Here is a 20,088-nt window from a genome sequence, read left to right as displayed (position 1 = left end):
TTGGGGACCATGTGTGCGCTGTGTTTGGGGACCATGTGTACGCTGTGTTTGTGGGCTGAATGCATGCTGTGTTTGGAGACCGTGTGTGCGCTGTGTTTGGGGACCACGTGTGCGCTGTGTTTGTGGGCTGAATGCATGCTGTGTTTGGGGACCATGTGTGCGCTGTGTTTGGGGACCGTGTGTGCGCTGTGTTTGTGGGCTGAATGCATGCTGTGTTTGGGGACCATGTGTGCGCTGTGTTTGGGGACCATGTGTGCGCTGTGTTTGTGGGCTGAATGCATGCTGTGTTTGGGGACCATGTGTGCGCTGTGTTTGGGGACCATGTGTGCGCTGTGTTTGTGGGCTGAATGCATGCTGTGTTTGGGGACCATGTGTGCGCTGTGTTTGGGGACCATGTGTGCGCTGTGTTTGGGGACCACGTGTGCGCTGTGTTTGTGGGCTGAATGCATGCTGTGTTTGTGGGCTGAATGCATGCTGTGTTTGGGGACCGAACGCTCACTGTGTTCTGGAAAACCAATACCCATGTCTTTGCTGTCAGGCAGCATGCTTTTGCTGTGTGATTTCTGCATGGTTTCTGTTGTGCTGACCGTTGACCTGCATCCCGGGTGAGAGGAGTGTGAATTGGCTTTCTCTGCCCACACAGAGCGCAGTGGCAGATGACTGAAAAGCTCCATTTAACAATTGTATCTTGTTTTTTTATTGCCTGTAATTGCAAACATAACCTACAAATTATTTTTATCAAAATCTATAGCATAGCTAATCAAATCATATTTTTTATATATGTTTGTGACCTTTTTTCATATATGTTAATGGACATTTTCTTTCCACGTTTTTTCTCTGTGTGTAAAATTTTTAATCGGTAAAATGTCAACTTGATTATTGTTGGCGTGTAATGCTTCTGTAATCTAATCTAGTAATTGCTTCCTGTTCCTGTTCCTGTGCTATGCTGTTCATTGCTCCTGGATGCTGGTACCTGAGCAGACGGTCATGGTGCTGTGTTGCTTCTCTTTCTGCAGTCATGTGACTCACGTGGACTTCCACCCCAGTGGGACCTGCATCGCGGCTGCCAGCACAGACAACACGGTCAAAGTGTGGGACATCCGCACCCACAAGCTCCTGCAGCATTACCAAGGTATGGCCCCTCCCCCAGCACGGATAACCAGTCTTGGTGAGTTTTCCTGCTTTTCGGCGGATCGCCTCTGTATGTGCGCTGCTGCCGTATGGGGGCGACATTGGCTCAGGTGGTGAGAGCAGTCGTCTGGCGGTCGGAGGGTTGCCGGTTCGATCCCCCGCCCTGGGTGTGTCGAAGTGTCCCTGAGCAAGACACCTAACATGGTGCCTTGCATGGCAGCCAATCACTGTTGGTGTGTGAGTGTGTGTGAATGGGTGAATGAGAAGCATGAATTGTACAGCACTTTGGATCAAGGCGCTATATAAATTCCCTCCTTTTACCCATTTACCATTTACTACTGCATTTTTTTGACCGATTTACTGCTGTTGCACAGCCTGACCTGGCAGCCTGACGCTCAGCTCATCCATACTTGCGTGGGTCCTGTTTGTGGTCCTGTTTGTGGTCCTGTTTCTGTCTGGTCCTGTTTCCTTTTACCCATTTACCATTTACTACTGCATTTTTTTGACCGATTTACTGCTGTTGCACAGCCTGACCTGGCAGCCTGACGCTCAGCTCATCCATACTTGCGTGGGTCCTGTTTGTGGTCCTGTTTGTGGTCCTGTTTGTGGTACTGTTTGTGGTACTGTTTGTGGTCCTGTTTGTGGTCCTGTTTGTGGTCCTGTTTGTGATACTGTTTGTGGTCCTGTTTGTGATACTGTTTGTGATACTGTTTGTGGTCCTGTTTGTGGTCCTGTTTGTGGTCCTGTTTCTGGTCCTGTTTCTGGTCCTGTTTCTGGTACTGTTTGTGGTCCTGTTTGTGGTCCTGTTTGTGGTCCTGTTTGTGATGCTGTTTGTGATGCTGTTTGTGATACTGTTTGTGGTATTGTTGGCCCTTTCCTGTACATTACGTTAATGGCATTTGGCAGACGCTCTTATCCAGAGTGACGTACAGTTGATTAGACTAAGCAGGAGACAATCCTCCCCTGGAGCAATGCAGGGTTAAGGGTCTTGCTCAAAGGCCCAACGGCTGTGCGGATCTTATTGTGGCTACATTGGGGATCAAACCGCCGACCTTGCGTGTCCCAGTCATTTACCTTAACCACTACACTACAGGCCGCTCATACGCCTCGCGCTTCAGTTTATTTTAAATAAATTAAAATAAAACCTTCACAGTTTGTAGCGCTCGGTTAAGAAGGGTAGATTAGAGAAGAGTCTGTAACCCCGGTCCCGGACAGCTGCGCTGCGTGTCGCTTTTCAGTTTGACTTTAAACTCAGCCTCCCTTCCAGACCCTGGAGTCTCGGCAAGGCAGGCTGACTGCGCGCTGAACCGCTTCCATCGATCCCGACGCAGGGGCGTGGGACCCCTGCGGTGAAAGAAAGACGTTGTGATGCTGGTGCTTTTTATTTTTCCCCCCTATGCCTGTATCACAGAGACCACAGCGAAGATAATAAGAGAATAGAGGGAGCTGGGAATTGTGAGCCTTGCTTCTCGTGAGCGGATCCTCTGTGCCGCGTGGGAGGGGAAACCGTTTCTGTTCTAGCGCAAACTATTGATTACGCGAGAACAAGACAGTGCTACCTACAAAAGGGGCCCTTCAGTTCACTCGGTTTTCACGCTGTGTGGGAGCCAGTGTTTATTACTGAAGGCGCTTATGGTTATTGAGGAGTGAAATTCTTCCCTGGCTTGCTATGAGCGCACAAGCCACAAGGGGGCAGTGTATACAGGTCGTTTAGCCAGTGAGGGCCCTCCAGATCTGTTACAAGTTTGTGTAGCACTTTTCATACAATTAAAAGCCCGAATGCTTCACCTACCATACAAACGTGTTATAGCAAAATGATTCCAAGAAAAGATGGTAAAAAAAAAAAAAGATGCCAAATTGTTTTACTAGAAGCATACGAGAAGAATGAAATTAAACCACAATTAAATAAATATGAAAACTGAAACCAAACCAGTCATCACCACTAGGTAGTGTTATTTCCAAGTATGCGTAAAAACTATGTGACATTCAGCAAATCAATAATTCATATTAATATAATGTAATATTCTGGCTTAGCATTCAGTTTTCGACTCCGCTACACGATATACATTCTTGGTACGCAATTGTGTTGTCATGTGGCTGTAGTTCACGCAGCGGTATAAACGTCACTCATTCAAACACTAATGCACATTTTATTGACAGTAAAATAACATAGGGCGAATGAAATATGAGGGTCATTTATTGCACGAGTGTTTCACACATTTTTTTATCAGCCGCCATAAAGGGCAAAACATTTTTAAAAGTGGTCAGCAGCTGTGGTCTTCCGCACGGGTCATGGAGGGACACAGGGCTTTCCGATTTTAGTTCGCACCGTGAAGTGTTGGGGAGTGTTTCAGACGTCACGTGAGGCGTGTGGAGCATTGCTGTGAATGACTACTTTCATACACACATCTGTGGAATTAAAGGACCCGACGGATTTTAAACAAACATCAAATCCCTTCAGGTTAGGTTACGGGCTTTAATGCAACCGGAAGAGGGTTGTCTGATTCGGGCTGGCAATTCCTGGAATCTTTTCAGAGTAATTGGAGAGACCTTATCAAGGCTGGCCCCATTTATTTCAGCGCAACCCCGTCGGTTATGTAAGATTTTTAACATTAAAAGCCGCTGAAGAAAATAAATGTCAATTACATTACACAACCCATTGTCTGTGGCTTATTACCAGCCAGCCGTGGGCCACGCAGAGGAGGAGTGCTGGGCCCTCTCGCTCTGTAAGCTCACAGGAGCACACTATCAGACTCACTCTACAGGAGCACACTATCAGACTCACTCTACAGGAGTACACTATCATACTCACTCTATAGGAGCACCCTATCAGACTCACTCTACAGGAGCACACTATCAGACTCACTCTACAGGAGCACACTATCAGACTCACTCTACAGGAGCACCCTATCAGACTCACTCTACAGGAGCACAGTATCAGACTCACTCTACAGGAGCACACTATCAGACTCACTCTACAGGAGCACACTATCAGACTCACTCTACAGGAGCACACTATCAGACTCACTCTACAGGAGCACACTATCAGACTCACTCTACAGGAGCACCCTATCAGACTCACTCTACAGGAGCACACTATCAGACTCACTCTACAGGAGCACACTATCAGACTCACTCTACAGGAGCACACTATCAGACTCACTCTACAGGAGCACCCTATCAGACTCACTCTACAGGAGCACCCTATCAGACTCACTCTACAGGAGCACACTATCAGACTCACTCTACAGGAGCATTCCTATCAGACTCACTCTACAGGAGCACACTATCAGACTCACTCTGGGCTCACAGGAGCACCCTATCAGACTCACTCTGGGCTCACAGGAGCACCCTATCGCAGTGGCGGACAGACCCAGCGGCTCCAGAGGCCTGAGGGGTCAGGGCGTTCAGGAGAGTAGCAGAGCAGGGATTCCACTCTCAGACGTGTGCGTCTTTCACATACTTTGACTCTTCAGGTGCTGGGTGAAATCTCTGAGAGTACTCGTGAATTCCCAGAGCTCTATATTACAACAAAATATATCATTGTATTAAAGATTTGGATATTGGTGAAATGGGGGGGGGGGGAGGGGTGGGAAGGGGGGGTGGGAAGAACAGATCATTTTTTTTGTGATTGTCAGTAAGTTGCAGTTATGCGCTGGTGTTTATTATTTTAGTATTTCTAACAAAATGTGCGATCCAGGTTTCGTGTCGGGCGAGAGGTTGGATGGCTGCAAAGCAGGCCGGCGTCTAGAGGCAGGAGGAAAGTGTTCAGATTGATAGGAAATGGACTAATGAGAAGACTTTGTCAGGGCTGATCGTTTCCGTAAGGAAGTCACTCAGTGAAGCGCATGGCAGCCGCTCAGTGTGAATAAGTGAATGAGACTGGAAACCGCCATATCTGTTCAGCGGCTGACATCAGCTCTGACAGCGTCTGAGTCCTGACGGCTCCCTGTCATTCAGAGCGGGGAAGTGCATGTATAATGTGGCGTTACAATGAATCACGCTCTGTTCAGCCGCAACGTTTCTTTTTGAAAGTCAAACGACCTTTTTCCCCTCAATTTATGTCGCATCCATCCAATGTCCGTCTGCTCTTCTGAAACGCACGGATGTTTCGGAAAGCTGCCAAGTCAAGGATTTGTCAAAATGATGCATTGTGTATTTTCACCGTTTATTTATTAAAGCGTAGAGATAAATGAGATAGATGAGTTTCAATCACTTTCTTCCCTGCATCATTCTTTTACTTTAAAGGTACAATAGGTAAGATGTTGACTCACCCTCTGCCTGTGTTTATAGTTTTTAAATTCGGGTTTAAAAATATACCGTTGACAGCCCGACACTGTACCAAATAATAACTGTACAATAATTCGAGCTCATTGGTGGAAAATAGTTGTAATTGCCACAGCCAATGGCGTTTCAACGTCAGCGCGTTCCCAGAGAAGGGGGAGGGATAAACAGTGTTGTGGTTTGAGATTGTTTGTTGCTGCAATTCCTCTCTTGACCGAAGTGACCTATTGTGCCTTTAATTAATGCTTAAAAATGACTGGATCTCAGTCCCCTCATGCTCCTGCTCCTGTAGTGCCACCAGCTGACCTCTAGGGGGGTTCTGGTGCCTTCTGAACTGCAGTGAACAAGGCCACATTCATACTCAGTCCAGAGTCAATGGGCTTGAAGTGAGGTTGACGGCTATTTTTGAATAAGTTGAGAGGTATTTACTTGAAGGTCCTTAAAATGCTGGATGAACACAACGTCCGGATGTAGAATTTGATTTATGTAGACTGTGGTCAAAATGTGAGTTTTTAAGACCCATTTTCAGTTCATTTAATTGTGAGAAATTAAGTATTTCAGCTGGGTAATGCGATTGGAGTATTCAAAATGTATGTCTGTGGTTTTTTTAATGCTCACAAAGACCTTTTTAGTGCTTTCTCCCATGTGCTGTGGTTATGTGGTGTAGCACACTGAGGACATGGACAGTGGTGGTCGGATTAATGCCAGGATGCGCAGAGCCTGGTGTCTGTGGTCGGCCCATGTCCGATCTTATCTGGTCAGGTGTTTGATGACTGAGTGCACCGTTTGGTTTTCAAACGCGTATGCGTGTGGTCTTCAAGTACCTGGAGTGCCCGCAGTATGTGTGCAGGGCTGTAGTGATGAGTGTGTGTTGTGTTTGCAGGGCTGTAGTGATGAGTGTGTGTTGTGTTTGCAGTGCACAGTGCTATAGTGATGAGTATGTGTTGTGTTTGCAGGGCTGTAGTGATGAGTATGTGTTGTGTTTGCAGTGCACAGTGCTGTAGTGATGAGTGTGTGTTGTGTTTGCAGTGCACAGTGCTATAGTGATGAGTGTGTGTTGTGTTTGCAGGGCTGTAGTGATGAGTGTGTGTTGTGTTTGCAGTGCACAGTGCTATAGTGATGAGTATGTGTTGTGTTTGCAGTGCACAGTGCTGTAGTGATGAGTATGTGTTGTGTTTGCAGGGCTGTAGTGATGAGTGTGTGTTGTGTTTGCAGTGCTGTAGTGATGAGTGTGTGTTGTGTTTGCAGTGCACAGTGCTATAGTGATGAGTATGTGTTGTGTTTGCAGTGCACAGTGCTGTAGTGATGAGTGTGTGTTGTGTTTGCAGTGCACAGTGCTGTAGTGATGAGTATGTGTTGTGTTTGCAGTGCACAGTGCTATAGTGATGAGTATGTGTTGTGTTTGCAGTGCACAGTGCTGTAGTGATGAGTGTGTGTTGTGTTTGCAGTGCACAGGGCTGTAGTGATGAGTATGTGTTGTGTTTGCAGTGCACAGTGCTGTAGTGAACGGGTTGTCCTTCCACCCCTCGGGGAACTACCTCATAACCGCCTCCAACGACTCGACGCTGAAGATCCTGGACCTGGTGGAGGGAAGGCTGCTCTACACACTGCACGGACACCAGGTACAGACAGACAGACTCTGCTCGTCCATCGTCCAGTAAGAGTCGAGATCTACTGTAGTTGCACACGCATGTTAGTGAAACAAATATTTTGTTGCTAGGTTCTCAATTGTTTTATCCCACTCCTGTGTTTGTTCGGAGGGGAAAAGTTTTGTCTCCCGATAATCTGTCTGCGGTGAAGCGAAGTGTAATTTTCAGCGAAGTCACGAGAGGAGATGAGCCACGGGGGCTTGCAATTGGTCTGGCTGTGCCGTGGGCGGAGCTGTGGGCCGTTGACCCCGCCCAGCTGCACTGACCCGTGTTGGGAGTGAGGCCCCTCCACAGAACCGCTCTTGCCCTCGTTAATCTGACACGCACAGAACGTCCGCCTCATTTGTCTTGGGTTTCCCTTTTTGTAGGTCCTTGAAAATTCTGCCTCTTAAAGTGTTTTAAAAAAAAAAATATGTCAAGGAAACCACCTACCCGCTCGGAGTGACTCATAGTTTTTGGGAGCGTTCCGCCTGTAGTGCGATTGCTTTGGTATGTGAAGCAGGTCAGCCCGCTCCCGCTGCTCGACTCCCCCGCCCCCGCACCTCAGCTCAGCCTTCCCCCGCAGCCTGTTCCCCGCCCGCGCGCTCCCCCCCGCCCCCCCCGCGCCCCCGCCCGCGCCCGCGGTTTTCAGGCGAGGCCAGAGACAGCCTCCGCCAGGTGTGTTAACGTGTAGCGTCGCTGAGACGAGCGCTTTGCGAAGGAATGTTCCGGAAGAAGAGAGAGCGGGGCCTCCAGGGGGGTGGGGTGGGGTTACGCTTCCCCATCACGGCGGACGTCACCGCGGTGGGAGGAGCCCGGGAGGACAAGCTCCCACATGGAGTGGAGGGAGAGGTGTAGCCGCGTTTCCATGGTGATGGGGTAAGGAATCTGCCCCAGTCACCTCTCCCCCCCCCCCCGTGCTCCGTGTGGAAGTGCAGGTGCCAACGCCCACTGTTAGGACTGTTAAAAACAGGGGGCAAGACAAACTTTTTAGTCAAACTTGATTTTTTTCAGCCTGTAATTAACAGGATTGGTCAGCTTTAGAACGGCGTTTTTTTTTTTTCAGAGATTACACGGGGATTCCGCAAAAATGGGATTGCGGAATGCGAGGGATTTGCGCGGACCACTCCGATGTAGGGGGTGATTATGTGGTGAGATTTCACTCGCACACTGTATACTACTCATTAGTCTTTTAGCCAGTGTGTGATTGGCAAAGTATCTGTATTGGCCATTTTGAGGGTTTAATTCAGTAGGCTTGTGCATAGGGAGATAGCGTAGTGCAGGGAAATGAAACGGTTTTTGTTTTGTGTTTTGTTTTGTGTGCTGTTTTGTGTGGGGCCCGTCATATTAGCTACTTCCTGTCTTGTGGAACAGCTCATAAAATGGCGAGCACGCCCCATGGTCTTCTCACTGGGTGCCGTCTCTTCTGAATACCCTGAAACAATCAGGCACATCCTGATGTTTATGCATCAGATTCCCTCTCTTAATAACGATGTCTGTGACACTTCCCCTGTGTGAGTTTCCCTGGGCCGTTCTCCAGCCAGTGGGGCCCGGTCCCGTGTGCCGGCTCGGTCCGAATTCGACAGAACTGCGCCCGGACAGTCATCCACTAGCCCCCAAATTGAAAACAATTTTGTGTAACTTTAAGATAGGATACATTGTTGTTTTTCGGTAATAATCCCCATGTGATCACAGTCAATTAATATATAGTTTTGCGGTTATGACCCAGTCGAAGGGCACGTTCAGTTGATACTGACTGTAAGAGGGGGCTGTCGACCCTTCTTCAAACTCTGGAGAAGTGCTTCCTTTCCGCACAGTGGTCTCCGGTCTCTGTGTGCATCTTGCGTGACCTGGTCGGTCCGTCGTTTTAGCTCCTACAAAATCTCTGTTGCACTGTCCTGGGTGGGCTGTTTGCAGGCGTTAGCTGAAGTCAGTGGAGGGTTGTGGAGTTCATTTCAGGAAAGGTTGTCTCCGTGGAGCCTTTCATAATAACTACTGCATTTTTTTGTTTTTAATATCTGATATTTTTGTGGTTTGAGTATTATTTCATTTCCTGTTATGAGGGAAGACCATTTGCACTTTTTGTGTTGAAGAACAACAAGCAAACCCCACCCCCCCACCATATCGCGTTGTCCACAGTCTGTATTTGAATGCTCAAATTCACAGGGGAGGTTCACAGGGGAGATTTCCTAATGCTCCATGGTCTCTATCACGTCGAGCTTCCCAACCGGGAAAACTAAGGAAGAAACAGGCAGTGTTCCTCAGCCTTCATCTTTCTGTATATAACATCTCCTTACCTTGGGCAAACTGCCTCTTAATATGAAATGGGAGTACATGGTTATGTCGCAAAGATCAGTCTTCCAGCCGTTCACTCTGTGCATGTTGTAACATCTTTGTTTCAATTATTTATTGAATGTCTTAAATCAGCGCGGTTGTCCAGAGTTGCTTACAAGGGCAATATGGCACGATGCCTGAAGTGTGTCCCGGGCGGAAATGAGCAGCAGGAGGAGAATGTGTCGGGGTGATACAAGTTGGCCCGCCTCTGGCTGATTCATGGGACGTGCTCCAGGTGCGTGCCCCGAGGCTGGGCTCCTCCCAATCCTCCCTGAGGGGGCGGGGCTGTAATGGAGGTGGGCTGTGAGCAGGTGGGCTGTGAGCAGGTGGGCTGTGTGCAGGTGGGCTGTGTGCAGGTGGGCTGTGTGCAGGTGGGCTGTGTGCAGGTGGGCTGTGAGCAGGTGGGCTGTGAGCAGGTGGGCTGTGGGCAGGTGGGCTGTGGGCAGGTGGGCTGTGGGCAGGTGGGCTGTGGGCAGGTGGGCTGTAATGGAGGTGGGCTGTGAGCAGGTGGGCTGTGGGCAGGTGGGCTGTGGGCAGGTGGGCTGTAATGGAGGTGGGCTGTGAGCAGGTGGGCTGTGGGCAGGTGGGCTGTAATGGAGGTGGGCTGTGTGCAGGTGGGCTGTGGGCAGGTGGGCTGTGGGCAGGTGGGCTGTGAGCAGGTGGGCTGTGAGCAGGTGGGCTGTGTGCAGGTGGGCTGTAATGGAGGTGGGCTGTGGGCAGGTGGGCTGTGTGCAGGTGGGCTGTAATGGAGGTGGGCTGTGGGCAGGTGGGCTGTAATGGAGGTTGGCTGTGAGCAGGTGGGCTGTAATGGAGGTTGGCTGTGAGCAGGTGGGCTGTAATGGAGGTGGGCTGTGGGCAGGTGGGGCTGGAGGATTGGGCCCCGGACAGAGCCGAGAGAGAGAGAGGGCGGTGGAGCTCCAGCCTGCCGGGTCCCCAGGCCTGAGAGACTGGTGTGCCCCACTCCTCAGACACCCTGTTCCGGCTGCACTCATGGGGATCAAGATCTGTTGGCTTCTGTCTGCCTGCCTGCCTGCCTGCCTGCCTGCCTGTCTGCCTGCCTGTCTGTCTGTCTGTCTGTCTGCCTGTCTGCCTGTCTGCCTGTCTGTCTGTCTGTCTGCCTGTCTGCCTGCCTGTCTGCCTGTCTGCCTGCCTGTCTGCCTGTCTGCCTGCCTGTCTGTCTGTCTGTCTGTCTGTCTGTCTGTCTGCCTGTCTGCCTGCCTGTCTGTCTGCCTGTCTGCCTGTCTGCCTGTCTGTCTGTCTGTCTGTCTGCCTGCCTGCCTGCCTGCCTGTCTGTCTGCCTGTCTGTCTGTCTGCCTGCCTGCCTGCCTGCCTGTCTGTCTGCCTGCCTGTCTGCCTGTCTGTCTGACTGTCTGTCTCTGCATTTCTTTTGTCCCAAAAAGCATCCAGGCACCCATGGCATGGTATTGGGTTGGCACTGATCTATAATTATGGAACTATATTCCTGTCATAGAATAATAATAATGATCATCATCATGATCACAATGGTCTCTATTCAGATATTTGATTAACAATTCAAAATCACCACAATAAAGTGGATTAAAATGAAGTGTCATTTAACAGAACGGTCCTGTAGTGTTCGGTTATGGCACCTCCCCACAGCAGAATCTTGACAACAGAAGACAAATTAACTTTGTCCACGAAGTCGCCTGAACAGATGGGGTAAGTGGGTTTGTGTGGGCTGAATGTGTACGCTCTCATGGAAGTTGGTTATTTTAAGCCCTTGTGAAGCATATTGCAGGGATTTTGTTGTAATTCTGCGTTTGAATGCAGGTCGGGGAACAAGGATCGACATCCACTCGTCGTAAATACGAATACATCGCAGGTAGCTCACCGCATCTGTCGAATCGTGTGATTTATCCAGAAATAAATCTTGCTCTTTGTTCGAGGAGGCCTGAAATAGCCTTTCTCTCCTCCGCATCTATGAAAAGGTCTACAATTGACTGCTGTACAAAGGGGTACAGCTAAATATAGGCTTATGAAAATAAAAAAACATTGTCATGTTGCACGGATTAAAAAAAACCCAAAGAAAAACACTCGAATAGGTGTAAATAATAGAAACAGACAGCAAACGTCTGTTATTTACAGTTAACGTCTAACTCAGGAGTATCTTCACTTCTGAGTTGCGGCACACACTTTGCATTGAACGCGGTTCGTTTGTACCTCGGGTCACTGACCCGATTGTTGAAGAAGTGAACCGGTCAGAATTAATGCTCACTGGATCTGGTGGATGTTCCCGTAAAATGCGCTCGGCAGTGATGCCGTATCCTTTCATGTGGAATAAATTGTTTACAAAATCCCGATGATAAGTACTCCTCTCGAGTTGCAGCAGTGAATGTGAATAATTGACACGGCGTTATCGCGATCGCGTTCGCTACAAGAATGGAAATACTCCAGATTAAAGTAGAATAAAAAAATCGGCACTTCCATTCACTGAGCCCCCCCCCCCCCCACCCCCCCCCACCCCGGCCCCTCGGGGGTTAGTCTTTCATCCGATCTTCTTACGTAACACCGCTGGACTCTGCCCTCGACGTTGGCCTCCCCCTTTCTTCCCGGTCTTTTCTTATGAAAGATGCAGGAGACAGGAAGTGTGCTCACCGCAGGCCTGAGCCTGCACCGGCCCCTCTCATTAGCAGCTTCCTGTCGCTCGCTCAGTTGAAATATAAACGCAGGTTCGTCTTTGTTTCGAATAGGTAGTTTAATATAGTGGAGGAACTACTGGGTCTGTTCCCCAAGTACAGAGCCACAAGAACCAACAACGGAGGGAGAATGTCGACACTTATACCCTGTCCCTCAATGGAAACAGTGGGCCAAATGGACATTGCCATGAATAAAAACGCATCGCAGGAAGTGGGGAGGGGGGTGATTAGATCTGGTTGGGGAGAAACAAGTTGGTGGGGGGGAGTGGGCTGTAGTGGACTTGCCTCCCATATTTTCCCAACATTCCCAACCCCCGCGTAGCCCAGGGGAACGCGAGGGTCGGGAAGTCAGGAGGAATGGCCATGTTGGATACCTGGTGCGTGTGCTGCAGCTCTCGTGCTCGACGCTTGGTGTTTGTTTCTCTTTGTTGTCATGGTATGTGCTGGGCTGCCTCTCGGCCACACCTCCCATACGAAGGAGATTGTTTATCTCAGTGCGACTTCCCTGGTAAAATAACGGTTAGATGGCGAGAAGAAAAAAAAAAGAAAAAAAAAAAAAAAAGTTAAAATGGCTGCTTGGTCTGGCCTGCTTCCCTCTCTGGCCGTAAAGCACGGGGTGCCTGGCAGTGAGGACTACTGTCCGAGAGCGACACGCAGGTTTCCTGCTGACCGGGGACGCGCCCTGGTTCCTCTACGGTCTCTGCGTTTCACCGCATGCGTGGGACTGCCGACAGCCAATCGCAGTGTGACCTGCTGAGCCCTGGTATGCCGATGGCCAGGCCTAAGAATCAGTATAAATGTGTGGGATCATATTGGATGCCCGAGACAGAACGTACACCTCGTTGTTACCATTATTATAATAGGATATCTCTTTTTAGCACTTAAAAAAAATTTTTTTTTATGGTAATGTTAGTGTGTCATTTATATCACGTCTCTCAAGTATGCATATTCTGCCCCTCTTTTTTGCTAAACTTTCTGTGGCTACCCGCTGCGAGGAACTAGGATAAATGACCGCGCGCGGTTCAATAACGTACATCTCATCTCTCTGCCTTTCGGTCTTTCTGAACAAAGTGGGGGAGTGTGTGTCCGTGCGCTCTGCTCTGAGCTGCGCGGTGTGTACGCGCTGAGTGTGTGTGTCCGTGGGCTCTGCGCTGAGTGTGTGTCCGCGCTGAGTGTGTGTCCGTGCGCTCTGCGCTGAGTGTGTGTCCGCGCTGAGTGTGTGGCCGTGGGCTCTGCGCTGAGTGTGTGTCTGTGCGCTCTGCGCTGAGTGTGTGTGTTCTGCTCTGCGCTGCGCGGTGTGTATGCGCTGAGTGTGTGTACGCGCCGGGTGTGTGGCCGTGTTTGCCGCGCGCTCTGTTACCAGCACTCACGTGGTTTCTGGGTAGTGCGGTCCGGAGGAGGGGCCAGGGGGCAGGCCTGTCCTTCCAGGGGCTGTCAGAGCCGTGACTCACCGTGACTCACCGCTGAGGCCAGCCCCCCCCCCCCGCCCCCCGCCCCCTCCCCCGGCGCTGCGGCCTGTAATCAAAACAGCCTGGCCACTGGCCTCAAACCTCCCATCTATTCATTTTTTATTTTATTCCGCCGTTAGACCGCGTTTGAGGGGGACGCAGCCCCCCGTTCCCCCGCCTTCCCTCGTGGAGCCCCTCCTGGTGCGGAGCCGGGGGTCTGTAAATAACACGGTTGGTGAGAACACGGCTCCACGTTTTCGGCCAGAGATGCTGTCTAAACCCGCGGCTCCATGTGCTGGGCTATGTCTCACACGCCACAGACGGCCTTGCAGAAGGTGTGCAAACTGCAGAATTACCTCACTTTGCATATATTTACTGTATTGCCATTTATTGTGTTTATCGTGTGGAACTGCCCTGGACTTTTCTGTTAAAAAAAAAAACAAAACCAAAAAAAAAAACAGCATGCATGCAGGCATAACATCACCAGTGAACAGCAGCACAATATGCTCTTTGAACATGAAACAAAATATGCAGCGTACAGGCTAAATATAGGCGTGTAAGATTTGCATTTTAAGAATCAGCCCCATCAAGCAGTTTGCAAGTATAATGCAAATCTGATTAAAAGCGGGAATATTAATTACCCTGCATATTAATTAACCTGCATTTAATTATCTCCTGAATTTCATTTCCTAGCTTTGATGTGAAAGCAAGCTTGGAGGTTAAGCTGAATTACATTGTTCACGGACTGGTATTCATAATTTACCTTGTGTATCCAATTCATATTTTTTATGAAAGAGGAAGCGATCTGTTTTTTGCGCTTCCATCACTAATACTGATACCGAAAGCTTTCTCATACTTGCTCTAAGGAAGCGATTGAATACACCTGAAAAGCAAACCGTCCAATTAGTTTTGATTCCTTAAAATGGGGGAGGGGGGGGGATTTATAAAAATTCCTGCACACGTCACCGGAAATACCCTAAAATTAAAGGGGACCGTCTGCACTTTAACCTCACATTCATTGTTTCATCTGAAATGACAGAAATTGTACCAGCTGTCCAAATACATACGGACTGCAGCGTGTGTTCAGTGTAATTGGTCGTCGGGTCGCAGAAAGAGGCGTTCCACGTGCGCCGCGTTGCGATGAGAGCCGGCCCAGAGACAGGTCGCGGGATTGGCCGCTCCAATTCGGGTTCCTAACCTGGCCGGCGGCCAATGGGATGGCGCGTCTGAGGGGCCATTCGGAGAGCCCTCGCTTCTCTCTCCAGACGACCTCGGAACCAGGGAAGCGATGTCACGGCTTTGGCCAAACTAAACTGTAGTTTTGGCAGGGTGGCCGGGCAGCTGGTCCCGGTATAGCCGCGCTAGCGCCGGTCCCGTCCGCCCCCGGGCTGCTGGCTCTGGGAGGGGCTCCTGTGGGCGCTGGCGGGGTCTGCAGTCTGCCCGGAGACCGGCCCAGTCCTTCCTCAGTCACTGGGACTTACTGTTACTTAAAAAAAAATATATATATATATATATTTATCAGGTGCACATTAATAAACATTTTCAGTTTCCACATCAATGTTAATGCGCCAGAGTTAGCTAATGGGCTCATTTTCGTTTGTAGTCCCGAACCTGTCTTGTCTTTGGAAACCGGAGTACCTGGAGGAAACCCACGCAGACATGGGGAGAACATGTGAACTCCGCACTCAAGGGCTGGGGCTCGAACCCAGGACCTTGTCGTGAGGCAGCAGTGCTACCCACTGGTGTTCAGGGTGCGGGGAATCGCATCAGGTAGCTTTTCTGTATTAGATTGAGGAAAAAACGCTTTGTGCTGTTAGGCTAGGCGGCTAATCTCCTGATTAACAATTTCTGCTGTCCAGGAGGTTGACTGCTTTTCTTCAAGAATTATAATTTATTAACCAGTGATGCCACCACTCGTGCATAAGCAGCCGTAGTTTATTTTCGTTTAAAAGACGAATTAGGCGTAAAAAGGTAACCATGGCAACCGATAAAATTGCGGAGCACTCTGGTCTGGTCCTTCTGAGGCTTTTTTTCAGTTCTAAAAGTAAATGGCGAGAAGGTTTGTTGCCAAACACATTTTTTTTTTTGTTGCTGTGTGTATTTTGAGACCCGTAACATCGAATGGATGGGAGGCGCTATTTCTAGATTAAAAAAAAAAAACGGGCTACTTCTACATTTGGAGTTGATGTCGACTTTCCTTTGCTGCTAACCTGAAAATAGGTAATGGAGAATGCCCTTTGCTGATTGGTTAGCTTGGAGATACATTGTGCTCTCCCCCGTAAATGTGGGGCTGTCATTTTGCTTCAGTCCTGTTGCTTTCCTTAAGGCTGGCTATTTCTGTATTGGAAAAACCTCATTTTTTTTGGTCTCTTGCCTCTTAGCCTTTGATAGTTTGCTTGGTAAACGCCGTGCTAATTTAAGAGGTGGTTTTGGTAACATGGCTCTTGTGCGGTCAGACAAGCAGACCTTAAATCGAAATGGTGCAACTGTAGGCTTGTTATGTTGTGATACATAATGAAAAAGAATCATGTTTGTAATGGATGACTTCCCAGTGGAGGTTTTTTCTTTTTTTTCTTCTTTTTTTTTGGTTTTACTTTTTAAAACATGTAATTCCATGTGGCACAGTCACAGTTGGGCCACACAAATCTTGCCTCGATTGCTGAGCTAACAGTACCTCGATAATTAAGTCTTGTAAACGAAAAACGTGTGAAGATAATCCGTACAAACCGAGAAATGAGCGTGCTGTTTATTATTGGAACAAAATGTATTCCTGTTATTTTTGGGAAAGAAATGGGTCACAAAAACGAGGGGGGGGGGGGGTAGAAATGGTGGCAGAAGCACGTGAGCCTTCTTATTGGAGCACGACTGCCTTTTGTTCAACGGCTCTGCTCTCCCACCCCCCACCCTGAGATGGAAAGAGGCATCAGCCTCACTGACACTACTCACACATGGCAGCAGGTTGAGTGTCTCGCCTGTACAGAGCTACAGTCAAAGCCGTGTTCTGGTTAAGGCCTGTTCAGGTTGAGTTTCTGGCCTGTACACAGTCAAAGCTGTGTTCTAGTTCAGGCCTGTTCAGGTTGAGTATCTCACCTGTACACAGTCAAAGCTGTGTTCTAGTTCAGGCCTGTTCAGGTTGAGTATCTCACCTGTACACAGTCAAAACCGTGTTCTGGTTAAGGCCTGTTCAGGTTGAGTATCTGGCCTGTACACAGTCAAAGCAGTGTTCCGGTTAAGGCCTGTTCAGGTTGAGTATCTCACCTGTACACAGTCAAAGCTGTGTTCTAGTTCAGGCCTGTTCAGGTTGAGTATCTCACCTGTACACAGTCAAAACCGTGTTCTGGTTAAGGCCTGTTCAGGTTGAGTATCTGGCCTGTACACAGTCAAAGCAGTGTTCCGGTTAAGGCCTGTTCAGGTTGAGTATCTCACCTGTACACAGTCAAAGCTGTGTTCTAGTTCAGGCCTGTTCAGGTTGAGTATCTCACCTGTACACAGTCAAAACCGTGTTCTGGTTAAGGCCTGTTCAGGTTGAGTATCTGGCCTGTACACAGTCAAAGCAGTGTTCCGGTTAAGGCCTGTTCAGGTTGAGTATCTCACCTGTACACAGTCAAAACCGTGTTCTGGTTCAGGCCTGTTCAGGTTGAGTATCTCACCTGTACACAGTCAAAGCAGTGTTCTGGTTAAGGCCTGTTCAGGTTGAGTATCTCACCTGTACACAGTGAAAGCTGTGTTCTGGTTAAGGCCTGTTCAGGTTGAGTATCTCACCTGTACACAGTCAAAGCCGTGTTCTGGTGAAGGCCTGTTCAGGTTGAGTATCTTGCCTGTACACAGTTGAAGCCGTGTTCTGGTTAAGGCCTGTTCAGGTTGAGTATTTGGCCTGTACACAGTCAAAACCGTGTTCTGGTTAAGGCCTGTTCAGGTTGAGTATCTCACCTGTACACAGTCAAAGCCGTGTTCTGGTTAAGGCCTGTTCAGGTTGAGTATCTCACCTGTACACAGTCAAAGCCGTGTTCTGGTTAAGGCCTGTTCAGGTTGAGTATCTCACCTATACACAGTCAAAGCCTGTTCTGGTTCAGGCCTGTTCAGGTTGAGTATCTCACCTGTACACAGTCAAAGCTGTGTTCTGGTTCAGGCCTGTTCAGGTTGAGTATCTGGCCTGTACACAGTTGAAGCCGTGTTCTGGTTAAGGCCTGTTCAGGTTGAGTATCTGGCCTGTACACAGTTGAAGCCGTGTTCTGGTTAAGGCCTGTTCAGGTTGAGTATCTGGTCTGTGCACAGTTGAAGCCGTGTTCTGGTTAAGGCCTCTTAGTCTTCGTGTGTGGCCAGGTGGAGGATGCAGGAGGGTCCCGTCTCTCCTGTAAACACTGGGGCCTTTTAAGCTTTCCGGTACACTCCAGCTCCATAGCCGTGGCTTAAAAAAAGCACCTTTCTCTGTTCTGTGTGAACGTGGAAAGTGTTTTAGTCGGATGTTCCTGTATTTTGTTGTTGTTTATAATACTGTTTATACCAGGGTCATGTGGGCTGTTCATTTTTAAATTCAATTAGAATTAGATTAATTGATTTAATCCCCCCACCCCAACGTCTACTACTATACTGTCATTACTTAATTGTTTTTTTTTTTTTTTTTTTTTTTTTTTTTGTCATTTAGTAGTCGCTCTTATCCAGACTGGTGTGAGAAAACAGAAGTGCATTTTGAGTCATGTGAGAGACAGTGCCACACCTGTTTAACCACAACCCAGGCTGAAGAGCGTCCTTATAGACATCCTTATAGTATTAAATGTACGACAGGTCTGTTAGGAAACATCGGCCACAGGAAGGCTCTGCCAATTCCGTTTCTCTGTACAGTATTCTCATTACGAGCTTATTCACAAAGATGAGTCATTTAGTCATTATATAAGCCTTGGCCTTGTTCTCTCTGTACGCATGTGTGTGTATGTATTGGCGGCATTGGCTCAGGTGGTAAGAGCCGTCGTCTGGCAGTCGGAGGGTTGCCAGTTCGATCCCGCCCTGGGTGTGTCGAAGTGTCCCTGAGCAAGACGCCTAACCCCCAAATGCTCCTGACGAGCTGGTTGGTGCCTTGCGTGACAGCCAATCACCGTTGGTGTGTGTGTGTGTGAGGGTGTGTATGAATGGGTGAATGAGAAGCATCAATTGTACAGCGCTTTGGATAAAGGCGCTATATAAATGCCAACCATTTTACCATTGAAATGCCCCCCTGGAGCCATAAAACGAATCACACAGCTCGCATCCACATTAAAAGGCGCTCGAACAGAGTCATTGCGTGAGACGGGACTGCTTGGGCGGATATACGAGTCGATCTCGGCCAGGGTTCCATTCATCAGTTCAGTTTCAGTTCATGTCCTGATTTGACCCCGGACCCGATGCGTAACGGCGGGGTATGAGTGTACGCATCCGGTCTGGGCTGTTGCTCAGGGGGGCTGTGACTCAGTGAAAAGTCCCTAGAGAGCTCAGTTAGTGGTGCCCTCGGGCTGAACTGTAACGCACACCGTTTGGGCACTCGGGCGGGGGGGTGAGGAGGGGGGGGGGGGTGTGAGGGGGGGTGAGGGACAGGTTCTGGGTCACCCTGGCCAGGGCGAGTCGCCGGTGTTGTGTTCCCCGACCGCAGGACGGGGTGAAACGGTGATATTCGGCACGGGGCCGCGGAGGTGCTCTCAGCGGTCCGATCCCCTTCCCCTAACGCTGCGTGTGTCTCCCCAGGGCCCGGCGACGTGTGTGGCCTTCTCCAGGACGGGGGACTCCTTCGCCTCTGGAGGCTCCGACGAACAGGTGCCTCTTTGTTCGCTTCTCATCTTGTCTGTTGCCAGCGAATGCATGGGGATTATGGGTAAAGCTCTCTAACACCACCCCTCCTGTTCCCCCCCCCCGGCCCAGCCAGGCATCGTTCGCTGACTTAATGAATGATGCATGGGTGGTGACTATATGCTGAGTCATTTTTTAAACTGGAACTTTATTTATCCATGCCTTACTGTAAAATAACAACATTAATTTGTCTTTGAAATTCTGTTTCTGGCAGTATCCGTGGTGGTGGGTGGTGCAGTCACTGGGTGTGTTTTTCGCTGTAGGGGGTCTGATAGCCCTGGTATCCCTGCACAGCACTGCTGTGGGGTGGGAGTGACTCACTCTGATAGTCGGGCAGTGGAGTGGGTGTCAGCTCTGTAAGTAGGTCGCTGGTTCGGTGAGTGGGTTACTGGCCCTTTGGGTGCATCGGTGGACTGACCGGCTGATAGAACCTCTGACTCAATCCACTGACCCACTCCCAGAGCGACTGACCCACTCATAGAACTGCTGACTCAATCCACTGACCCACTCCCAGAGCGACTGACCCACTCATAGAACTGCTGACTCAATCCACTGACCCACTCCCAGAGCGACTGACCCACTCATAGAACCACTGGCTCAATCCACTGACCCACTCCCAGAGCGACTGACCCACTTATAGAACTGCTGACTCAATTTACTGACCCACTCCCAGAGCGACTGACACACTCCCAGTGCGACTGACCGGCTCATATAACCACTGGCTCAATCCACTGACCCACTCCTAGTGTGACTGACCCACTCCAAAACCGACTCATCTGCTCATAGAAC

The 20,088-nt window shown here is 49.4% G+C and overlaps 1 protein-coding gene across 1 annotated transcript in view; it reads left to right on the top strand.

Annotated features, from left to right (window-relative positions):
• The window catches only part of poc1a (POC1 centriolar protein A), a 76,930-nt gene that overhangs the window by 12,160 nt on the left and 44,682 nt on the right, over window positions 1-20,088 (top strand). Inside the window, exons 6-8 of the mRNA XM_061220137.1 lie at window positions 1,017-1,132; window positions 6,904-7,037; window positions 19,198-19,266. Of these exons, the coding sequence (XP_061076121.1) occupies window positions 1,017-1,132; window positions 6,904-7,037; window positions 19,198-19,266 (319 nt within the window). The remainder of the gene's footprint in view (window positions 1-1,016; window positions 1,133-6,903; window positions 7,038-19,197; window positions 19,267-20,088) is intronic.

Source organism: Conger conger, chromosome 14 (genome assembly GCF_963514075.1).
Source record: "Conger conger chromosome 14, fConCon1.1, whole genome shotgun sequence".
In the NCBI taxonomy this organism is placed as follows: Eukaryota; Metazoa; Chordata; class Actinopteri; order Anguilliformes; family Congridae; genus Conger; species Conger conger.
This window is presented reverse-complemented; position numbering and strand designations above follow the sequence as displayed.